The 19156-nt window shown below is 37.0% G+C and overlaps 1 protein-coding gene across 3 annotated transcripts; it reads left to right on the top strand.

The window, feature by feature from the left end:
- The first annotated feature begins 646 nt into the window (after nucleotides 1-646).
- Nucleotides 647-18853, top strand: LOC107555547 (nuclear respiratory factor 1). Of its 3 annotated transcripts, none has more exons than XM_016238370.1 (11): nucleotides 647-785; nucleotides 2566-2815; nucleotides 3039-3153; nucleotides 4588-4714; nucleotides 4804-4947; nucleotides 7150-7308; nucleotides 7623-7823; nucleotides 9873-9974; nucleotides 10117-10274; nucleotides 11604-11728; nucleotides 17358-18853. In XM_016238370.1, exons 2-11 carry the CDS (start codon nucleotides 2593-2595, stop codon nucleotides 17516-17518), a joined length of 1515 nt encoding a protein of 504 aa, XP_016093856.1. In that variant the 5' UTR covers nucleotides 647-785; nucleotides 2566-2592; the 3' UTR covers nucleotides 17519-18853. The 3 variants fall into 3 exon arrangements, with proteins under 3 accessions (XP_016093856.1, XP_016093855.1, XP_016093857.1); XM_016238369.1 differs by having other exon boundaries at nucleotides 10117-10283; XM_016238371.1 differs by lacking the exon at nucleotides 17358-18853 and having other exon boundaries at nucleotides 10117-10283; nucleotides 11604-12260.
- The last annotated feature ends 303 nt before the right edge of the window (nucleotides 18854-19156 follow it).

The raw sequence follows: 19156 nt of genomic DNA, 5'->3' as shown, positions 1-19156 counted from the left end.
TCAATCTTTCTCTGGAGCATCGTGTAGTTCAGGGGCCAGTTGCATTAACTTAGCCATGTTAAGACTGTGTCTTACAGGTTTTTTTCAACTGCTTACACACAAAATCTTCACTTGTCACACAAATTCTGAAACCTGAATCTCAAACACCAGAACCACACACCAAATCTGCAAAACCATACCCTAAAAACTCTCGCTTTTTACAAAACACAACACACAATTCTCTATGTAACACAAAAATCTAACAGGAATTAATATTATGGCAAAGGTGTTTGCTAATGTTTGATGTGCTTGTGATATTTTGAATGCAGTGCTTCATGCAGTGCTTCGTGAGGCATTCTGCATTTTGTGTGTGCAATTCTTGGATGTGTGTGTAAAGTTTTGAGGAAAAAAAAAGGCAAAGTTTTGAAAATGTGTGTAAGCAGCTGAAGAAAAAAAAAGAACTAGCAGTTGCCAAGGGGTAAGCAGTCTTACATTTCCAATATAAATAAGACCAATCTACCTTTTCATAACTGAATAAAAAAAGTTATGACCAGTCTTGAAGAATTGTTATTATTTTTTTTATGATTACTTTTTTAAGACTAGTCTAAACAGTTTACGCAACCGGCCAAGCTTCGATGTGCAGATTGAGAGGAGGGGCGGGGTTTGTTCCGCGCGCCGCGCACCGCTCGGGGCCGCGCCGAAGCCAGGACGCGCGCGCTCTGCCGCTCGTTCTTTGTCCTCCATTGCAGCTGGTGATCGCAGCTCCGCCGCACAGCGCAGGCCCGAAGTAGCGCAGCCGCTCTGAGGTTAGTGCCCTACCGCGCAATCTCCAGCCATTTCATCCGCGGCGCAGCCGCACCAAACAACCCGGCAGCGTTTGCCTTTCACACACTCAGACGCAGATCGTGACGATGCGACACTGAACTCGGGGTGATATCGAGCGCGTTTGACAGGATGGCAATTATTATTTACCCCGCTCAAATCCGGGCAAAAAGAATCATGGCGCTGTCGCAGGCCTTTGGCCTAACGTTACCGAATTTAGATGTGCAATTTAATCGCTACTGTTTTGTCCAGATGATAAATTGGATTTCAAGACTTGATGGCTTGTGTTTAGGTTCTTGGTCAATTTTGAATGCGTGTTTAATATCATATTAGCGCTGCGGTGTTATCGATCACTCGACTTTTTATATCGCTTTGTACAGAGTCGACAGCGGTGCCCGGCTAAATTTGATCTAAAAGATTATTTCAGATGTTTTGTAGATTAACTGAATGTGTTTGAAATGCGTTCGTGTTCAATATTTCTCTAACAAACTGCCTGCTCTCTTCACACGTATTATTCACAGTTTGAAAATAACCGCCATTTGTGTGTTTGTTATTGATGCTGGACTTAACCAGTCTATATCGATGTAGTTATTTCGGAGCTTCAAACCTACCTTTATTAATGACTATCTGTGGTTGTTGAAATGTCTTTTCGTGTTTGTGAACGTGTTTGGTGGCTTGGTCAAATCTGATGTAGCGTTAGCGTTTTCCTTCCAGAGCCTCAGACTGTCAGGCCGTTGAATTGAGCAGAATGATACTGTAGCTGCGCGAGCTGGTTTATTAATATCTGTGTGGATAAATCATGGCACCCACGTCATCCTACGTTATTCACACACACACGTTTTTATATTTGTTTCATATTTTTAAAATATCCAAAAGGTTTAGTAAATGTAATCCACACTGCTTGCTGTCAGAGACATGTAATTACAGTGTCATGTAATTCTATAAAACATAATTTAAAAATATTTTCGATCTGTGTCATTTAGTTTGCCTTTGATACAGCTTTAAATTCTTGCTGAAAATGAATAGTGCTGTATTTTCATACCATTACATATTGCCAAAATATTATGTATAGCAAATGTATATGCTGTTATCGATTTTGATTATACCCATATTTTTTGGATAAATACCGAAAGCAGTTAGACTTCGACTTTCCAGTCAAAAAATGTATAATGTAAAATAAATATTAATCTTAAAAACAAATTATGTTGATTATATGTGATGATTAGTGCCCCCTTGTGGAGTGATGTTTAAAGTAACAATAATAGATGCAAATTATGCAATGCTTTATGAAAGTGATTATTAGATGTGAATAGAAAGGAACAGGCCCTTTTTCCCTCCTCCCTAAATATAAACTTAGAGTAAATGGCATATACATTTACACACAGTGTAAATAGCAGCTGCTGAAACATTTTTGGCTTATTTAATGCCACTTTTTGACATTGAGATCACATCCAGTGGCAAATTAAATGTTTTGTCGTGCTGTTTCTATATAAAAGCACATCTGCCAAGACTATTAATAGTGTCTTGTTACGCCGATGCATCATATGTACTAATAGTAAAAGGTGATTATAAGACAATATCATATGATGTGCTTCCTCATATTTTTTAATGCGTTTTAAATGCATATGCAAATGAAAATACATGTATTTGAGCACTTCTTCGCCCTCAAAATAACAGGTGCATGACACTCACCTCATCTATGAATCTGAATGATGCAGTTTGCTTGAGGAATCTGTGCTAATGTATTGTTTGTGTGTGTCTCAGTGTGTTTGAGAGAAACTGTATCGGGTGATGGAAGACCACACGATGCATCAGACGGATCACATGACCACTATCGAGGCCCACGCCGTCACTCAGCAGGTCGGGCAGGTGCACGTGGCCACGTACACAGAGCATGGCATGCTGAGCGCCGATGAGGATTCGCCATCCTCGCCTGATGATGACGTTTACGATGACTCTGATATACTAAACTCAACTGGAACAGATGAGGTCACCGCACATCTGGCTGCTGCAGGTAGGTGTTTGCACATTGTTGTATTCTGACGTGTGGTTATAAGGCAAACCACTAGATGGCGCACTTAAGCCATAAATTGTCAGCCGCTTTATTGCTCAAGATTGAGCAGTTGTAAAGCTCATGGGTTCAGTTCCCTTGGAATACACAAACAGATACAATGCATATCCTGAATGATATAGAATGTCTAAAAACAATTGAGTTTATTCCTCTAATTCTTTTTCAGGGCCTGTTGGCATGGCAGCAGCCGCAGCTGTGGCAACAGGGAAGAAACGGAAACGACCGCACATCTTTGAATCAAACCCTTCAATCCGTAAAAGACAACAGACTCGTTTACTTAGGTGAACAGTATTTTCAATATTGTTCATTGTTTTGTAATTTAATATGAGTGGTTTTACAACATAAAGTAAAATAACTTTAGAGATAGATAGATTCAAAATGTACTGTTACAAGTGTTGTTTATTTTAGTGTTATTAACACACTATTATAGTATTAATATTTGAATTGGTTTTTATTTTTATATTTTAAGTTTTGCTTTTAATTTTAGTTTGTTCTTTTAGTAATTTTATGTGTTTTTCTCATTTTATTTCTTATTTTAAAATATATCTTTTTTATTTAAGGTCAAGTAATTTCAGTAATTCAACTTTAAATTATTATTTAAATATTTTTAAAAATGTTAAATATTTACTCTGAAAGGCCCCTTTGAATAGGGGCTGCTGCATCTTTGGAGATAGTTCACATTCCCCCTCTTTGATTATTCCCTTCCCCTCCAAAATGAATCTTTATTAAGCTTAAATCCTAAATAAAATGAAATTAGCAGACTGCAAAATATTGCTTTCTTTTCTGCACATATTCCCTGGTGACTCCATGCAAATTATAATGCTTATTTATGTAAATGAGGTGTCGTCTTTAATTAGTTTTGCTTGAAGGCATTAAAATACATGTATTCTCTCCCCAAAATATTATTTGTTTTGTTGCTCTCTTCAGTTGAGTTCAAAATGACTTATTATGCTGACTAAAAAGCTTTATTAATTTCAGCGTTTTTTTTCCCTCCCCTGACTTTCAGAGTATTATCTTCTCCTCCCACTGTGTGGGAGCAGCGCTTAGCGTTTAGCTTTTAGCTGTGTAATGGAGAGGTTTCCTCAGGCTCTCTCTGCTGTGAAGTGGATACAAGGCTGTCTGAGAGTCCCTGCAGACAACAGACAGCTCTCTCATGGGACAGCACGCTTCTCAGGCTAAGACCCCTATTCCTTAACCTCCTACAGTATAGTGTGTGAGCGCATATATCAATATACACCATTATTCATTTAAAAACTATATATAGTGTGTTATTTCTATATACTCTCTCTCTCTCTCTCTCTCTCTCTCTATATATATATATATATATATAATAGAAATAATATGTTCTTTCAGTACTTCTATTTTTTATATACTGTATAGTGTATTTATTCATATTTTGAATTAGCCTTCATTATATTTTCAATTTGTAGTTTAATTTTGGTTCAGTTTATTTCAGTTTTAGTTCAGATTTTTAATTGTAGTAAACTGCTTTTGTTTATTTTCATATAAAAAAAAAAAAGTTTGAGCTATTTTCTATTTGTTTTAGTAATTGTAGTACTTCTTTCAGTTAGTTGCCAAGGGAACAAAACCTAAAGAAAGAAAGAGAAAATTTGTTTTTTTTAAAAATTTAAATTGTTTTTCCAGTTAAATTCCAATTCCAATTAAATGTATTTAATAGTTCACAATGACAACCCTGTCTCTTACTATGTCTGCAGGAAGCTGAGAGCAACTCTGGATGAGTACACAACACGAGTTGGCCAGCAGGCTATTGTGTTGTGCATCTCTCCCTCTAAACCCAACCCTGTGTTTAGAGTATTTGGAGCGGCACCATTAGAGAATGTGGTGAGTATATTTATTGTGCCTTTTGCCTTTATATCATTTGCACTGTTTGTTTCAGATTTCATCCCTGTTTTGGCATGTCTTGTGGTCAGGTGAGAAAATACAAGAGCATGATTCTGGAGGATTTGGAAAACGCTCTGGCTGAACACGCGCCCCTTGGTGGTGGAGAACTCAGCTCTGAACTGCCTCCACTGACTATTGACGGCATACCAGTGTCTGTGGACAAGATGACACAGGTGGGCAGCAGGTGGCACTATGAGCCAGGAATGCAAGTTATTGAGTTTTCTGCTTTGACATGCAAATTTGACATTTTCTAGGCTTGTGGGGGCAGCAGTTAAAGTGAGAGAATAAGTCTCACTTTATCCACTACAGGGCTTTAGCACAGGTTACTTGAAGCCTTTTGGCCTGATAGAAGACCACATAACCACTACTTTTACCAGCTCGCCCCTTACTCATTACCCTGCATGCTGTTTGGGGGCGGACTGCTGATAGCTAATGTCCCTCAGGACAGACACACCTTGCTTGGTTTGTGGCAGTTGGAGGCAGGTCTGTGCGGGGATCATCAGGTGAGGCTTGTACGCGCGAGTAATTATCCAGCACATCGTGGCCGAGCACAGAGGTTTCTGATTGGCTCCCAAGTGGATTAAAAGCAGAGCTGGGGGAGGGAATGGGCGACTGATCAGTGTGTTTGGGGCGTGAGATTCCTCTTAATTCCTTCGCCACGTAATTAGACCATCTGTGAGATCATCTCTCTGTGCATCATTTCTAGTTATGCTTGAATTTGATCTTTATCAGTACAGTGTTGAAAAAGATTTTGTTTTTAAATTATCCAACAATCATGACTGGAAGAATCAAGTTAATTCGTCCAAAAAATATGTAGTGATTTTTTTTTATGTTGAATTAATTGTGAATTAATTGGTTCTATCAGAACTACTTTTTTAGCTCTTTGCCTGAAATCCTTCTTCACTAGCTCTTCGCCATGTTGTCGTCTGTCACCGTCCAATGGCAGGCTTACAGCAAGTGTGTTTGTGACAGTGAGAGAGCGGGAGGGAGGGAGAAGCTCTTGTGGGAACTGATTTATTCCTCTCAAGCCAAATTTAGCCTGTGATGTTGAGGTGAACAGACGTTGCTACAAGAGCGCTGTGCAGTACAATCCCTGGCCTGCCTATGGAATTACTGAGGGCGCTGGGATACACTCCAACTTCACCCTCAGGATGGAGCTGTCACTGGGCTAATGGATTGCCCCATACTGCACAGTGTGGATTTTTAAAAAAGTCAATAGACTTAATAAGCTCCTTTATTGTCAAGTTAATACCTTAACAATTCCTCACTAGCACTGTTTTTTTAAGGGTATGACTTTTACGGCATTAACTTACATAAGCAAGTTGGCATCCATGTAAAGAATTTCAGTTGTTTTTTATTTTTTTGTATTTATTAGCAGATTTGTGATTGACACAATCAATATTGTACTTTTTTTTTTTTTTTTTTTTTACATTTATTCATTTTGCAGACGCTTTTATCCAAAGCGACTTAAATTGAGGAATACAATAAGCCATTCATCATAAGGAGGCAAATAGACACAGGAAGTGCTTGCCATACAAGTTTCAGACATCGTTGAGATTAGTACAATCTAGAACCAGGAAGAATTTTAAAGTACTGTTCAAAAGTTTGGGGTTGGTTTTGTAATGTTTTTGAAATGTTAAGCATGTCTACATTTATTTATTCAAAAATACAGTAAAAACAGCAATACTGTGAACTTTTATTATGGTTTGAAATAACAGTTTTCTGTTCTAATATATTTTCAAATTTAGTTTATTTCTGTGAGGTCAAAGCTGAATCTTCAGTGTCACATGATCCTTCAGAAATTATTCTGATTTGGTGCTCAAGAAACATTTCTTATTTTCAGTGTTGAAAACATTTATTTTTTTAGGATTCTTTGATAAATATAAAGTGAAAAAGAACTGCATTAATTTTAATGAAAATATTTTGTAACATTTATAAATGTCTTTACAGTCGCTTTTGCTCAACTTTAATGCATCTCTGCTAAATAAAGTATTCATTTCTTTCAACAACAAAAAAATCTTGCTAATCTCAGACTTTTGAATGGTAGTGTACCGACCCTCTCCCTCTCTCTACATAATCTGTAGTTCAGTGGTGTATGTTCCATCCGCTCAATCTCCTGCAGTCAGTGTGCACTGGAGCCTTACCCATAGATTAGTCTTTAAATAGAAACCTAATAGTCTACTTTTAGCTTTTCACAAGCAATATGTGTGGACAGACTGTCTGCACTCAGCTGCTGAAGGAAGAGGAAAATCAATGGCTTGCTGTTTCCAAACTCTTTCACACAGATTTTATTTTTCCAGAGGCCATGCTTCGCTCTGCCACTCCCAGTATTAAAACTCCCACAGTGATTATGTGCGCCTTTTGTTGCTTTGCAGGCCCAACTCCGAGCGTTCATTCCAGAAATGCTAAAGTATTCCACAGGCCGTGGGAAGCCTGGCTGGGGGAAAGAGAGCTGCAAGCCCATCTGGTGGCCAGAGGACATTCCCTGGGCCAACGTACGCAGTGACGTCCGAACAGAGGAGCAGAAACAGAGGGTAGAGTTGGGTGCTCATATTGCGACTGGGCTTTGAAAGATTATATATATTTATATATTTACTTTTATTTTTATAAATTTGGTTTAAAATATTCTCATTTTATTTTATATGCACTGATATTACAGTACACAGTAAACATTACACTAAAACATTTTATTGTACGAAAAATGTCTGGAGTGATGACACAAACAAGTTATTGAATCAGCCACACCATAGTTTTGTCAGCTTTCCTCAAAATTACATCTGAATTGAAACAAATGAGCTAAAGCTTGCATCATCTTGACCTATCGAGGGTTTACTTCTGTTGGAAACAGGTGTCATGGACGCAAGCCCTGAGGACTATCGTTAAAAACTGCTATAAGCAGCATGGGAGAGAGGACCTACTCTATGCCTTTGAGGACCAGATCACCACACATGTTGCCACAACAACCACTCACAGCATTGCACACCTGGTGCCATCACAGACCGTAGTGCAGACGATCAGTAATCCTGATGGAACCGTCTCGCTCATACAGGTGAGCTCAGGTCCCAGCTGTGGGAACAACTACACGGTTGTTTTTCACTATGATATAAACTAGCTCCACTGGAGGACTTCATTTAGATAAGGGGGAGACCAAAATATAGAAAAATATCTAATAAGCAGAGGCAGACAAAGTACACAACTCCATTACTTAAGTGAAAGTACAGATACTGATGGACAAATATTACTCCATTACAAGTAAAAGTTGTAAAGACAGATTTTTACTTAAAAATACAGAAGTACTTGCTTTTAAAAGTACTTAAGTACCAAAAGTAAATTTCCTTTGTCAATGCACAATGTTTTATTATTGTTGTATGTAATACTTGCAATACCTCTGAAGCAACTTACAATACAGTACACCTACTGAATACACTGACTAGCTTGTAGTATCTTTGGAATAAAGAGCTTTTAAAACCTATGGGGGGAAAAATAAACACAAAAAATATTCCCCCCACCCACCCCCACAAAAGCAGGATGATAGTGATCTCACACAGCTCTGGACACATCTACTGTATGTGTAACCATTCATCCACATTTGAACAGAGTGGACAGTGAAATTGCTGTAAATACAGACTGATAAGGAAGAAAATAAAAAAGCAAACCTTCTTTAAAACCCAGCAACACAACTGTAACTGTATAACTTTACAACATCAACACTGCTTTAACAAAAATGCAAAACAGCAAGACTTATTTGACATCAAAACAAAATAATAAAAAAAATACTGTCTAATCGCTCTCGCAGTACTTTGATGTCACACACAGAATGGTCTGCAGTGCTGCTTCAGTCAAACACCTTTTGTTTTTTATTAGGAGACGCACAACAGTTCTTCTGTGGCTTTATAGGTGATATTTTCACTTACACAATTTAGAAAAATCAGACAATATTGTGTCTAATATAAACCACAATAGTAACTTATTATTGAATTGTTGTAAATAAATACCACATTTAGAACTGGTCAGTTCTCAAAAAATGCTGGGAAATCACTTCATGTAGCCCCAAGAGTGATTACTGATAAACTGTCTGAAAAAAGAAAGTCACGTTTTAGAGAAGAAAAAAATCACCCACTGACTTTCAAAGCTGCTAACTACTTTCTACTTCGAGGATCTTTATAGAAATGTAGTGGAGTGAAAAGTACAATATTTGTCTTTCAAATGTAGTGAAGTTAAAGTCATAAGTTTCCAGAAAAAATAATACTCAAGTAAAGTACAGATACTTAAAGTGTACTTGAGTACAATACTCAAATAAATGTACTTAGTTACTGTCCGCCTCTGCTAATAAGTCATATTAAGGTTAACATGACAATATATTTACTTTAATACATGTAACTTGTATCATTTTTATTCACTATTTACAGTTGGGATTGTTGTTTTTTTTGTTTTTGAAAGAAAGAATTTTTTTTTTTTATTGATCAAAAGTGAAGTCTTTTACAATGTTACAAAAAATCTGTTTAAATAAATGTTGTTCTTTTGAACTTTTTATGCCTCAAACAATCCTGAAAAAAAAATATCATGGTTTCCACAAAAGTATTATGCTGCACAACTGTTTTCAATATTGATAATAATAATAATAATAATACATGTTTTTTGAGCAGCAAATCAGCATATTACAATGATTTCTGAAGCATCGTGTGACACTGAAGACTAGAGTAATGGATGCTGAAAATTCAGCTTTGCCATCACAGAAATAAATTGCATATAAATAAAATAAATGAATATAGAAAAGTTGAAATATATTGTAATAATAAAATAATTGTAAAACTATTTTACTATTTTACTGTCTTTTTGAGATATACAGTACAAACAATCCTTTGAGCATAAGAGACTTCTTTTAAAAAAATTATAATAATAATTCTTACCAACCCCAAACCTGAAATGGTAATTTTTGTTATGCTTCTAATATAATTATATAATTTAGAAAAATAAATAAAACTATATATATATATATATATATATATATAATTGGGGAAAAAAATGTAAAATCACTAATGGTCACACTACAGTATTTAAATAGTATTACAACAGTATTCTAACATATAATCCACAGGTTGGAACTGGAGCCACGGTAGCAACACTGGCCGATGCGTCAGAATTGCCAGGCACGATGACGGTGGCCCAGGTGAATTACTCCACAGTGACAGATGGAGAGGTAACATCAACACACACACCTTCATATCTGAATATTCCATGAGTTTGCATCTCCTGCTTGTTCTGTCCTGTCCTTACACACATATTGTGCTTTTAGGATATATCTCTTTCTTCACACCTATTATTTTCTGTCTGTCTCTAAGGTGGAACAGAATTGGGCCACACTGCAGGGAGGCGAGATGACCATCCAGACCACGCAGCCATCGGAAGCCACGCAGGCTGTGGCCTCCTTAGCCGAAGCTGCGGTAGCTGCCTCGCAAGAGATGCAGCCAGGGGCAACTGTTACTATGGCACTCAACAGGTACTCATGGTTAGTAGTGGTGAAGTTGGGGTCGGAGAAAGAGAGAAAGGAAATTCTGAACCGCAGCAGCACCTAGGTGCAGGTTTATGTCTCCAGGGTCTTGTTACCTGAGCCTGTTCTCCTGTTTATCACAAGCAGGTAGCAGCAGCAACAGCCCAGAAATACAGTACAGCAGGAACAATAGGTTCATACTCCATTCCCACAGCAATTAGGCTGAGGAGGCATTGTTTTCTGCTCAGCGGCCTTCATTAAAGCAGTAAATCTACCATCGGTCTGCTGAGCATAGTCTCTTCCTCTACTAAAGCCCCATAGCAGTGTAAATAGCTTTATTTTTATCATTATCTCAAAGAAAGTCATAATAGACTGTCTTTAAACTCTGTTTGGTATAGAAACTCTTTTACATTATGCAAAAAAAAAGTACTTTGTTAAATTAAAATTATGACATTAAAAGTCGTAAGTATAACATAATTCAAATTTGTAAGATGCTAAGTCGTAGTGAGTGTTTAAAAATCATTGAGATCATTGACAAAATTATGAGAAGCCAAAGTAACGATTAAAATTAATGTTCAAAGTCAAAAGTGTGAATTTATTCGAAATTATCAGGTACTAAGTTTTACTGAGATAATTCAAAATTATGACTGAAATTTTTTTTATTATAATTTAGACATTTTATCAAGGAATTTTTTTTTTTTTTTCAATTTTGACTTGGTGCGTCGATTTAGACTTCATGTAACAATCTTGACTTATATCATTTTTTTGTTTTTTTTACAGTGTCATAATTATGACTGGTCAATTTCATCTTTTCATGTCAGTTTTGACATTTTCTCATTTCAACTTATCTCATAATTACAACTCAAAATAATGACAAACTTTGACAAAATGATGACGTCAATTTTAGCTTTTTATGTCAATTCTGACTTGGTATGTCAATTTCAACTTTACATTTCATAATTACAAATGAGAAAGTCTAAATTATGACATGCTTGTCAATTTTGGCTATTCATGGCAATTTCCATTTTGTCATAATTTCAGATTTTTCTCTCTTAATTATAATTTAGAAAGTTTAAATGATGATGACTGTACTAAAGCATGATGTTTTCCTTAAGTGACAGAAATGGACTTGTATGGGAGAGTGTTTATATTATTTTATGGTGCCTTTTGATTGACTTCCTACACTAGGGGGCAGTGAACACCAGTCCCCTTCAGTTCACTTCAAATCCTGCTTAAATCCTGTATAAAGCATTTTGTAAAAAACCTTTATGAAGCAGGGTTATTGTGCGATTATTTCTATATTTTATATATATATGTGTGTGTGTGTGTGTGTTGCAGCGAAGCAGCAGCTCACGCAGTGGCGACGTTAGCAGAAGCGACTCTTCAGGGAGGAGGACAAATTGTGTTAGCAGGAGAAACGGCGGCTGCAGTAGGAGCTTTAACTGGCGTTTCGGATGGCAGTGGTACGAACCTCCTCTCCATATCACAAGCAGCCACATTTACCCTCTTTAGTCTCCTTACACACTCACTGGATGAAGCTTAAACGGGAAAGTTTAGGGTGGGCAAACATATGAAGAAACATCCCTTTCGTCATCAGTTGTCTAGCTATGTGAGGGCACGTATGCGTCTCATGTAAGGCATGTCAGAGCGTGAGGAAGTTCGTGGAGGTCTACTGTAATCTGGGTGTTTGTGGGACAGATGGTGCGTGTGTGACCTGTGTCACAGACTCCAGCCTCTACACTTCTCGCTAATCCTCGCTTTGCTTCAACCACTAAGCGCTCTGCATATGCACGGCAGCCTCTAGTACTAGTGCTTACACATGCATTAGAAGCCATGTTACAATGGAATAGCAGCACTAATGTTTACTGGAGGCATTCGTTACTGCGTAATGAAGTGGCACATAACATGTTTCCTTTTTTAGCTATGATATATTGGAAGTTTGGTTGAAAGAAATTACAATATCAATAAAAAAATATATGCATTTTTGTCTTCTGGCTATAACATTCTTCCAGTCAAAGTATTGCAACCCATTGTACTTCTGTAATGCGACATTTCCGATGTCAACGGAAATGGAAAATTATTGGAGAGGAAGAGCAAGTTGTTTGATTTTCATTTAAGATGGCACAGACAAACATTTTTTAGGGATACACCAATATTACAATTCTGGCCAATGCAATAAGCACATAAATCATTTGATGTTATGGCTAATAATCAATGAATGGTTAATATCAAAATTAAAAACACTTTACAATAAGGTTCCATTTGAACACATTCCTTTAGCATGATCTAACTGAAAAATTATGCTAAGTAATAATTGTGTGTTAATATTAATTTCAACATTACTAATATATATATTTTTTAAACTGTATATGTTAATGTTATTTAATGGACCTGAACTAACAATGACCACTTATTATGGATTCAAATGTAACAATTAAAACCATCCAATATCAGCCAATATATATATAATATGTACTGACAACAATCAAGTAGTGCTGGGCGGTATACCGGTTCATACCGAATGCCGGTGTTTATTTTTGTTATGATATGAATTTTGAAAATACCGCAATACCGGTATATGTCACTTAAACAACGTTAGGAACGCGACACTGTTTGAAAGGGGTCACTTTTCACTGGTGCATTGTGGTGAGGGAACAGCTGTATGTGTTACTAAGCGTGAAAGTTCCGAAACTGAAGCTGTAGAACTAATAGAACGTGATGACACAGAAGAACTCATCCACAATATCCACATTGACCGCCACAAATATCCATCGCCCCCTGCCATCAGTTCCTGCTGACACACACACGAGCGTGACTTTAGCACTAGATTTAGCAACTTTCAGACCCTTTTAGCTGCTTTTTTCCATAGAATATTCATACTGACAAACCTAGCGACTTTTTTGGATAAACCTTAGCTATGGTTCAGCTGGAAGATTTCGCCAGTGCTGTCCCGCGAACGCGAGGTCTGACTTTCCCGGAGAAGTGTCACCTCTCTCGGCGTCTGTTCTGTGCAGTGAGCGGCAGAGAAAGCAGCGCATTCAGTTGGCCGCACCGCAGCCCCCGACTCAATAAATGAGTACAAAACAGCGTTTCCTAGCACCTGTCACTTACTGATTGTTTGGAATTATAAATATGAGCGTAGTTCGTCTGTTAATATCACATGCACTTTTGTGTTTGTTGTTTTTTTTGGTTTGTTACTCAGACGCAGGCAGTGCGCTGCATGAGACAAAAAAGTAATATAGCCAAAACAATCGCATAGACGCTCTTTAGTGTAGATGCATGTTGATTTTATCAGATGATGCCGCGATTATAAATGAGAGTGACTCCTGGTTAACATTAAAAGGGGTCGTGTTTAGTCACTATTTAGTGTGGTATTTTTTGACAATATTCACTCATCATGACAGTAAAATAGGGCATTCTAAGTCAGTATACTGCAGTATTTCCTCTCTCAATCAGTAGAAAATATGGTTAACACCAGGTCATGCATGAATAAAAAAATACCGTCATGTACCGTGAAACCGGTATAATTTTGAAAAATACCGTGATATAAATTTTTGGTCATACCGCCCAGCACTACAATCAAGCATCCATATTTTTTTCTTTTTATAATAATTCATTCATTAACAGTAAGACAAGGACCATGCATTTGTTAAATTAAAATGATGACATTAAAAGTCGTGAGTATGACATGAGTTGAAATTGTCATGATGAGATTTAAAAAGTCATAATTATGACAAAATTATGAGATAAATTATCAAATTTTACAAAATATTACAAAACTATCAAAAATCGGACCTTAAAAGTCATAAATATGTATTTAGTAGAAATTATCAGTTACTAAGTCATAAGAGGAAAAAAGTGAATTATTAGATAGTCAGTTATAAAAATTTGATGTTTTCATATTGACTTTTTATCATTTATTACGACTGTCCATTTACACTTTACATCATAATTATGACAAATAATTAACAATGTGGTGCATCCTTAATTTTTTGTTTATTTATTAAGATGAATTCATTAACAGTATGACCAGGAACATGACTTAAAGTAAACCGGGTCCGTTTTGATTTAATGTTGATTTTAATGGGTAAAATGATTGGTCCAATCATACCTGGCTATTTCCCAGTGACCTGTCTTACCTAGTGTCCTGGCTTACCCCATTGCCCCCAGTGACCAACGAGAAGCCCCTCCTCGTCCCCCTCCTAACCCCCCAGGAACCCTCTTAAAGGGCTTTGATACTCTCCATTTTCAGTGCATAGTCTAATCACAGAGCCAGCTGTCAGCACCGGGAAGCCCAGTCTATAAAGCACACACACACGCTCACATGACATTAAGAGAATAGACAGGAGCAGGGGGTGTATTTAAACATAAAAGCTGATTAGCAGGCATTAAAACTACATTTAAAGACATGGGTGTCAGGCCTTTCCCCACTCTTGGTATAAATATTTGACCATGGTTGTGATATTTTATTTGCTTTAATATTTCATATTATTGGATCACTCAAAATGTAAAAATGTAGGTTTATTAGGAATTGTACAATGAAATATTATATATTATCTAACATATTGGGTCCCACTGCTTCAAAGGGGGATTGTAGACTCTATCTCTTAATTGACCATCTGTTGATTTCTTTTTCCCCTTTATCTTCTTTTAAGTTTTTTGTGAATGAAGGAAAGAGTTGCATGATAAGAGGATGTCACTTTATATAACTGTACTGACCTTGTGTACAGAGAATGCTAGTACGTCCCGTTTCCCACATACGTAACCGAGCATGTTGACTGCTCTTCTGAACCAGCACTGAGTCCCAGAGAGCCGCTTCTGGCCAAAATGAGGCCCTCACATTTAAGCTACGCAATTGAACCTAATTTACGCTTCAGCATTGGGAGGCTTGGGAGAGAGCGTAGTCAACAACAGAAACTTGACGGACAGCCAGCGTTTATTGACCTTATTCAATCAGTGAAATGGCAGTGCGGGTGCAGCTTTGAAGGTAATCGTGACTGATTTACGTTTCCTGCTCCAGTGCCCCTCTTTCGCTTCGTAAGCCTCGTAGAAACCCTCAGTGTCAGAGTGATTGAGGGTTTGTAAGCACTTCACTCAAAAAACAATGCTTCCTAACTCCCCGTCAATTATTGAGACACGATGTGATTACGAGAAATCAGAGCAGTTGGATTGAGTCACTCATATGCCATGTGGGGAAAATGATTTTCTGATGTTCTTTTTAAGGGGTGTATCTCACAAAGAAATGTGTGAGTTTTTAATTCCAAAATCAGTATAGAGAGAGAGAGAGAGACACTTTTTTTTTTTTTTGTAAAAAAAAATTATATATATACACATACACATGTAAACATAAACAAAAATAGCTAAATACATTTAAAAATAAATTGTATGTACAGTTGTGCTATATTTTATTTTATATATATATATATATATATGTGCACACCTTTTTTTTTACACCCACACACATGTATTATATTATTATTATAATATAAATGTTTATTATATTATTCATTATTATTACATTATTAATATAATATGAATTATGTTTCATTAGTTCTAATTATGACAATGATTAGGAAACTTAATTGTCATTTTTTTATACATTATTATAAGAACTTTACCATTTAAATTAGTATAATATTTATTTGAATCCATAGTAATTCAAATTAGGTGGGTTGCTTAATTGTCGTGTCAAAGTTGTCCTTAAAAATTAGCCTAATTTTATTACCTTTTTTATTTATTTATCGTTTTATTTATTTGTATTTTGTGATGAATATTTCTTGACAGGTTTTGTGAGAATTTAATCTTAAAGGCTGATTTATACTTATGCGTCGGACCTACGCCGTAGGCTATGCGTCAGTTTTCATTTATACTTCTGCGTCGTTGTCAACGTGCAGTACACATGTAAATAAATATCAAATCATTATTTAAAACTACAAAAAGGTGACAACAGTGGAACAGGAGAAGATGGCATACTTTCAAATTCCACAAGGACTTGTACCATGGCAGATCAACATTGTTTGTCGCAGACAATTACTGATGTATAATGCTATGTAGTATAATAAATGATAAGACACTTGTTCTTTGCTTTGTTTTATTTTATATAAGAAGGTGTAACATTAAAATATATTAAAGTGCACATAAACACACAAAACTCAAATACATACGGAGGGAGGGGTTCTAGCAGACCAATCACTGCGCTTGCGGTCCGCGTAGAATTGACGCGCTGTAAGATTTTTGGAGAGGTGCACGTCAGGCTACGGCGTATGGTGTGCGTCTATGCGTAGGTTCGATGCAGAAGTATAAATTGGGCTTAAGAGGTCATGAAAGGGCAAAATCATAATTTCTTCATGCCTGTTTAAGATGCATTTAAGGTAAAAACTGATCAGCTTTTGTGTTAAGCTGCGATTATAAGCAACATTTAGCTTGGGGAAACTGTGTCGGCTTGAAAAGATAAACTAACTGACAGGCTAAATGGCGAATTTGACTGAAATATGAGCCCTTCCTTGAGATGCTGGGACAGGGTTGCGCATCATGAGACTATTTTAGGCACACTTATATCAGAAACACGTAATGCACAAGTACAGTGGCCTACAGGTACCGTAAAACTTACTAGATGGGTCAACTAGTCACATTTAGTTCTGACCTTCCGCTTTGCCCATATAAGTTTGCGGCCTGGAGAGATTGGCCACCCTCCTGCCCGCTCGCCCCGTGTGACTGCAGCAGTAATCCAGGCTGCTCCGCTCACAGCTGTTCATGGAAAGAGAGATAGACTGAGAGAGAGAGAGAGTGAAACGGAAGCTGGGAGCGGTCGCCTCAATTATTCCATTGTTCCGCATTGCAGTGTGATGCAGTAGCCCTGCCCGGCCCAGTCCACGTAGCACGCAAACTCTTAACATGGCTGCTCGATTGCGCACATGCTCTGTGGCCTCATCCGACCGCACTTCTAAAGTGTCCTCCCTCCAGCTGTCTCAAATAACAACGACGAACGTCCCTAACCACTAGGCCTCCACCTACACTGATGACATCACAGTTGTGCCAGCTAAAACAGAAATGGTGTTGAATAAATTGTAACGGGTCTGTGTCTCATCCCAGGTCTTGTCCAGATTCCAGTCAGCATGTATCAGACTGTCGTCACCAGTTTGGCCCAGGGAAATCGACCCGTTCAGGTGGCCATGGCTCCCATAACCACGCGCATCGACAATACAATGACGCTTGACGGACAGGCGGTGGAAGTGGTGACCCTAGAACAGTGACATACTCTACCCCTGCAGGTGTGTGGGACAGGACGTTCGGCACCTATGTGAATAGCTGCTGGAATATAGTGCAAAAATAATATTTGAAGCTGTTCACATATGTCTGCAGGGGGCTGGATAGTTTTTTTGTTTTTCTTTTTTACATTGTACACAGTTCATTGTCTTTTCTTTTTTTTCCCTAGTGTTAAATTTGTTATTGTCATTGTGTTTTGTTTTTTTTTAGCTGATGTTTGATAAATGTATTGCAGAGGATACTTAGAAATTACATTGCAAGAAAATGAAATCAACCACATTTTCAGCCTTCAAAAACTGGTATAATTTCATTTCTTCCCATGCAAGCATTGTGTTGGTCATTCTTGATATTTTCTCAGTTTTCGTCTGTGTGTGTGTGTGTCTATATATATATATATATATATATATATAATTGCGAAACATCTTGTGCCATATTTGAGTCATTTCATTAATATATTGTGTAAATTGCATTATGATTTTAGTGTTAGATCCCATTGACTACTGAGATGACATGCATTTTTTTTTTTGCTTTTTGTCAGTCTGTATAATGTAGAATTCTTTGTATGCATTTCACGTGAACTCCCAATGTAAAAAAATGGTATGACCTTGAATGATTATGTGGTATATTGAATGAGACCACCATTTCCTGTCGGTACAGAATTATTCTGAAATTTGAGCACAGTCGCTCAGTGCTATCTATAGACTTTCACTGAATTGTACTATTAATCGATAACTATAAATGTCGACGACTTACCAGTGATGAGGCTGAAGATGTAGCACTCCATATCGTTCAACTTTTATACTTCTGAACATGAACAGAACTTTGCATAACTGATTCTGTTATGAAACTGCTGGGGAAAATGTTTTTATTTATTTTTTATTTATTTTTCTAAATGTTTAGATGTGCGCTCATATCTTTAGAACACACAAAATCACACATTGAAAGAGGTAAAGGTATGATAGAGGACGTATTCAGATTTTATTGCAAAGTGAAAGAACCATAAATTCATTATCTCTTTCTTTATTTCTCAAGCTCTCGTATTGTTTCTACAATGCAAATTTGTGTGGCAAATATGGATGTTTCGTTACGGTTTAGCACCACTTCCACCCATAACCCATCAAGTTTTCTGCTCCTGGTCGGGTTGAATTTTTATATACGTCTGAAACCTCATACAAGATCCTTTTTATGTAAATTTTGTAAAATAGAAGGTTTGATGAAACCGAACTCTCCCATGTTGCCGGTGAATGAATGACGGTGAGATTGGCGAAGTTTGTCTTTCCCTTTTTATCCAGTCGTGGAAATAAAATGGCCACTATTCAAAATTGTGCCTTTGAAAATTATTACACAAAAATAATCACGGGTGACAAAGTACTTTGCTTTTAGAATACAGATACGTAAGTACATAATGCAATGTTTGAACAATTTATTAAGGACATTCACAGTGCCATTATAGTTCATTATATTCCAAAGAAGTTCAAATTTGGCTTCAATGGGAGATCAACAGGGGTTTTACATCATAATTGAGTTCATGTTGCTAAATTGCTTATTTTAGCTCAGCTGCAATGCTGCATTGACCAATCAGCATCCAGAACTAAAACTGTATTGGGCCTTACTAAACCAATAGT

This window comes from Sinocyclocheilus grahami, unplaced genomic scaffold (assembly GCF_001515645.1).
Source record: "Sinocyclocheilus grahami isolate Dianchi unplaced genomic scaffold, SAMN03320097.WGS_v1.1 scaffold537.1, whole genome shotgun sequence".
Taxonomy (NCBI): domain Eukaryota; kingdom Metazoa; phylum Chordata; class Actinopteri; order Cypriniformes; family Cyprinidae; genus Sinocyclocheilus; species Sinocyclocheilus grahami.
The sequence above is the reverse complement of the archived record's forward strand: the minus strand, read 5'-3'. Positions and strand labels throughout refer to the sequence as shown.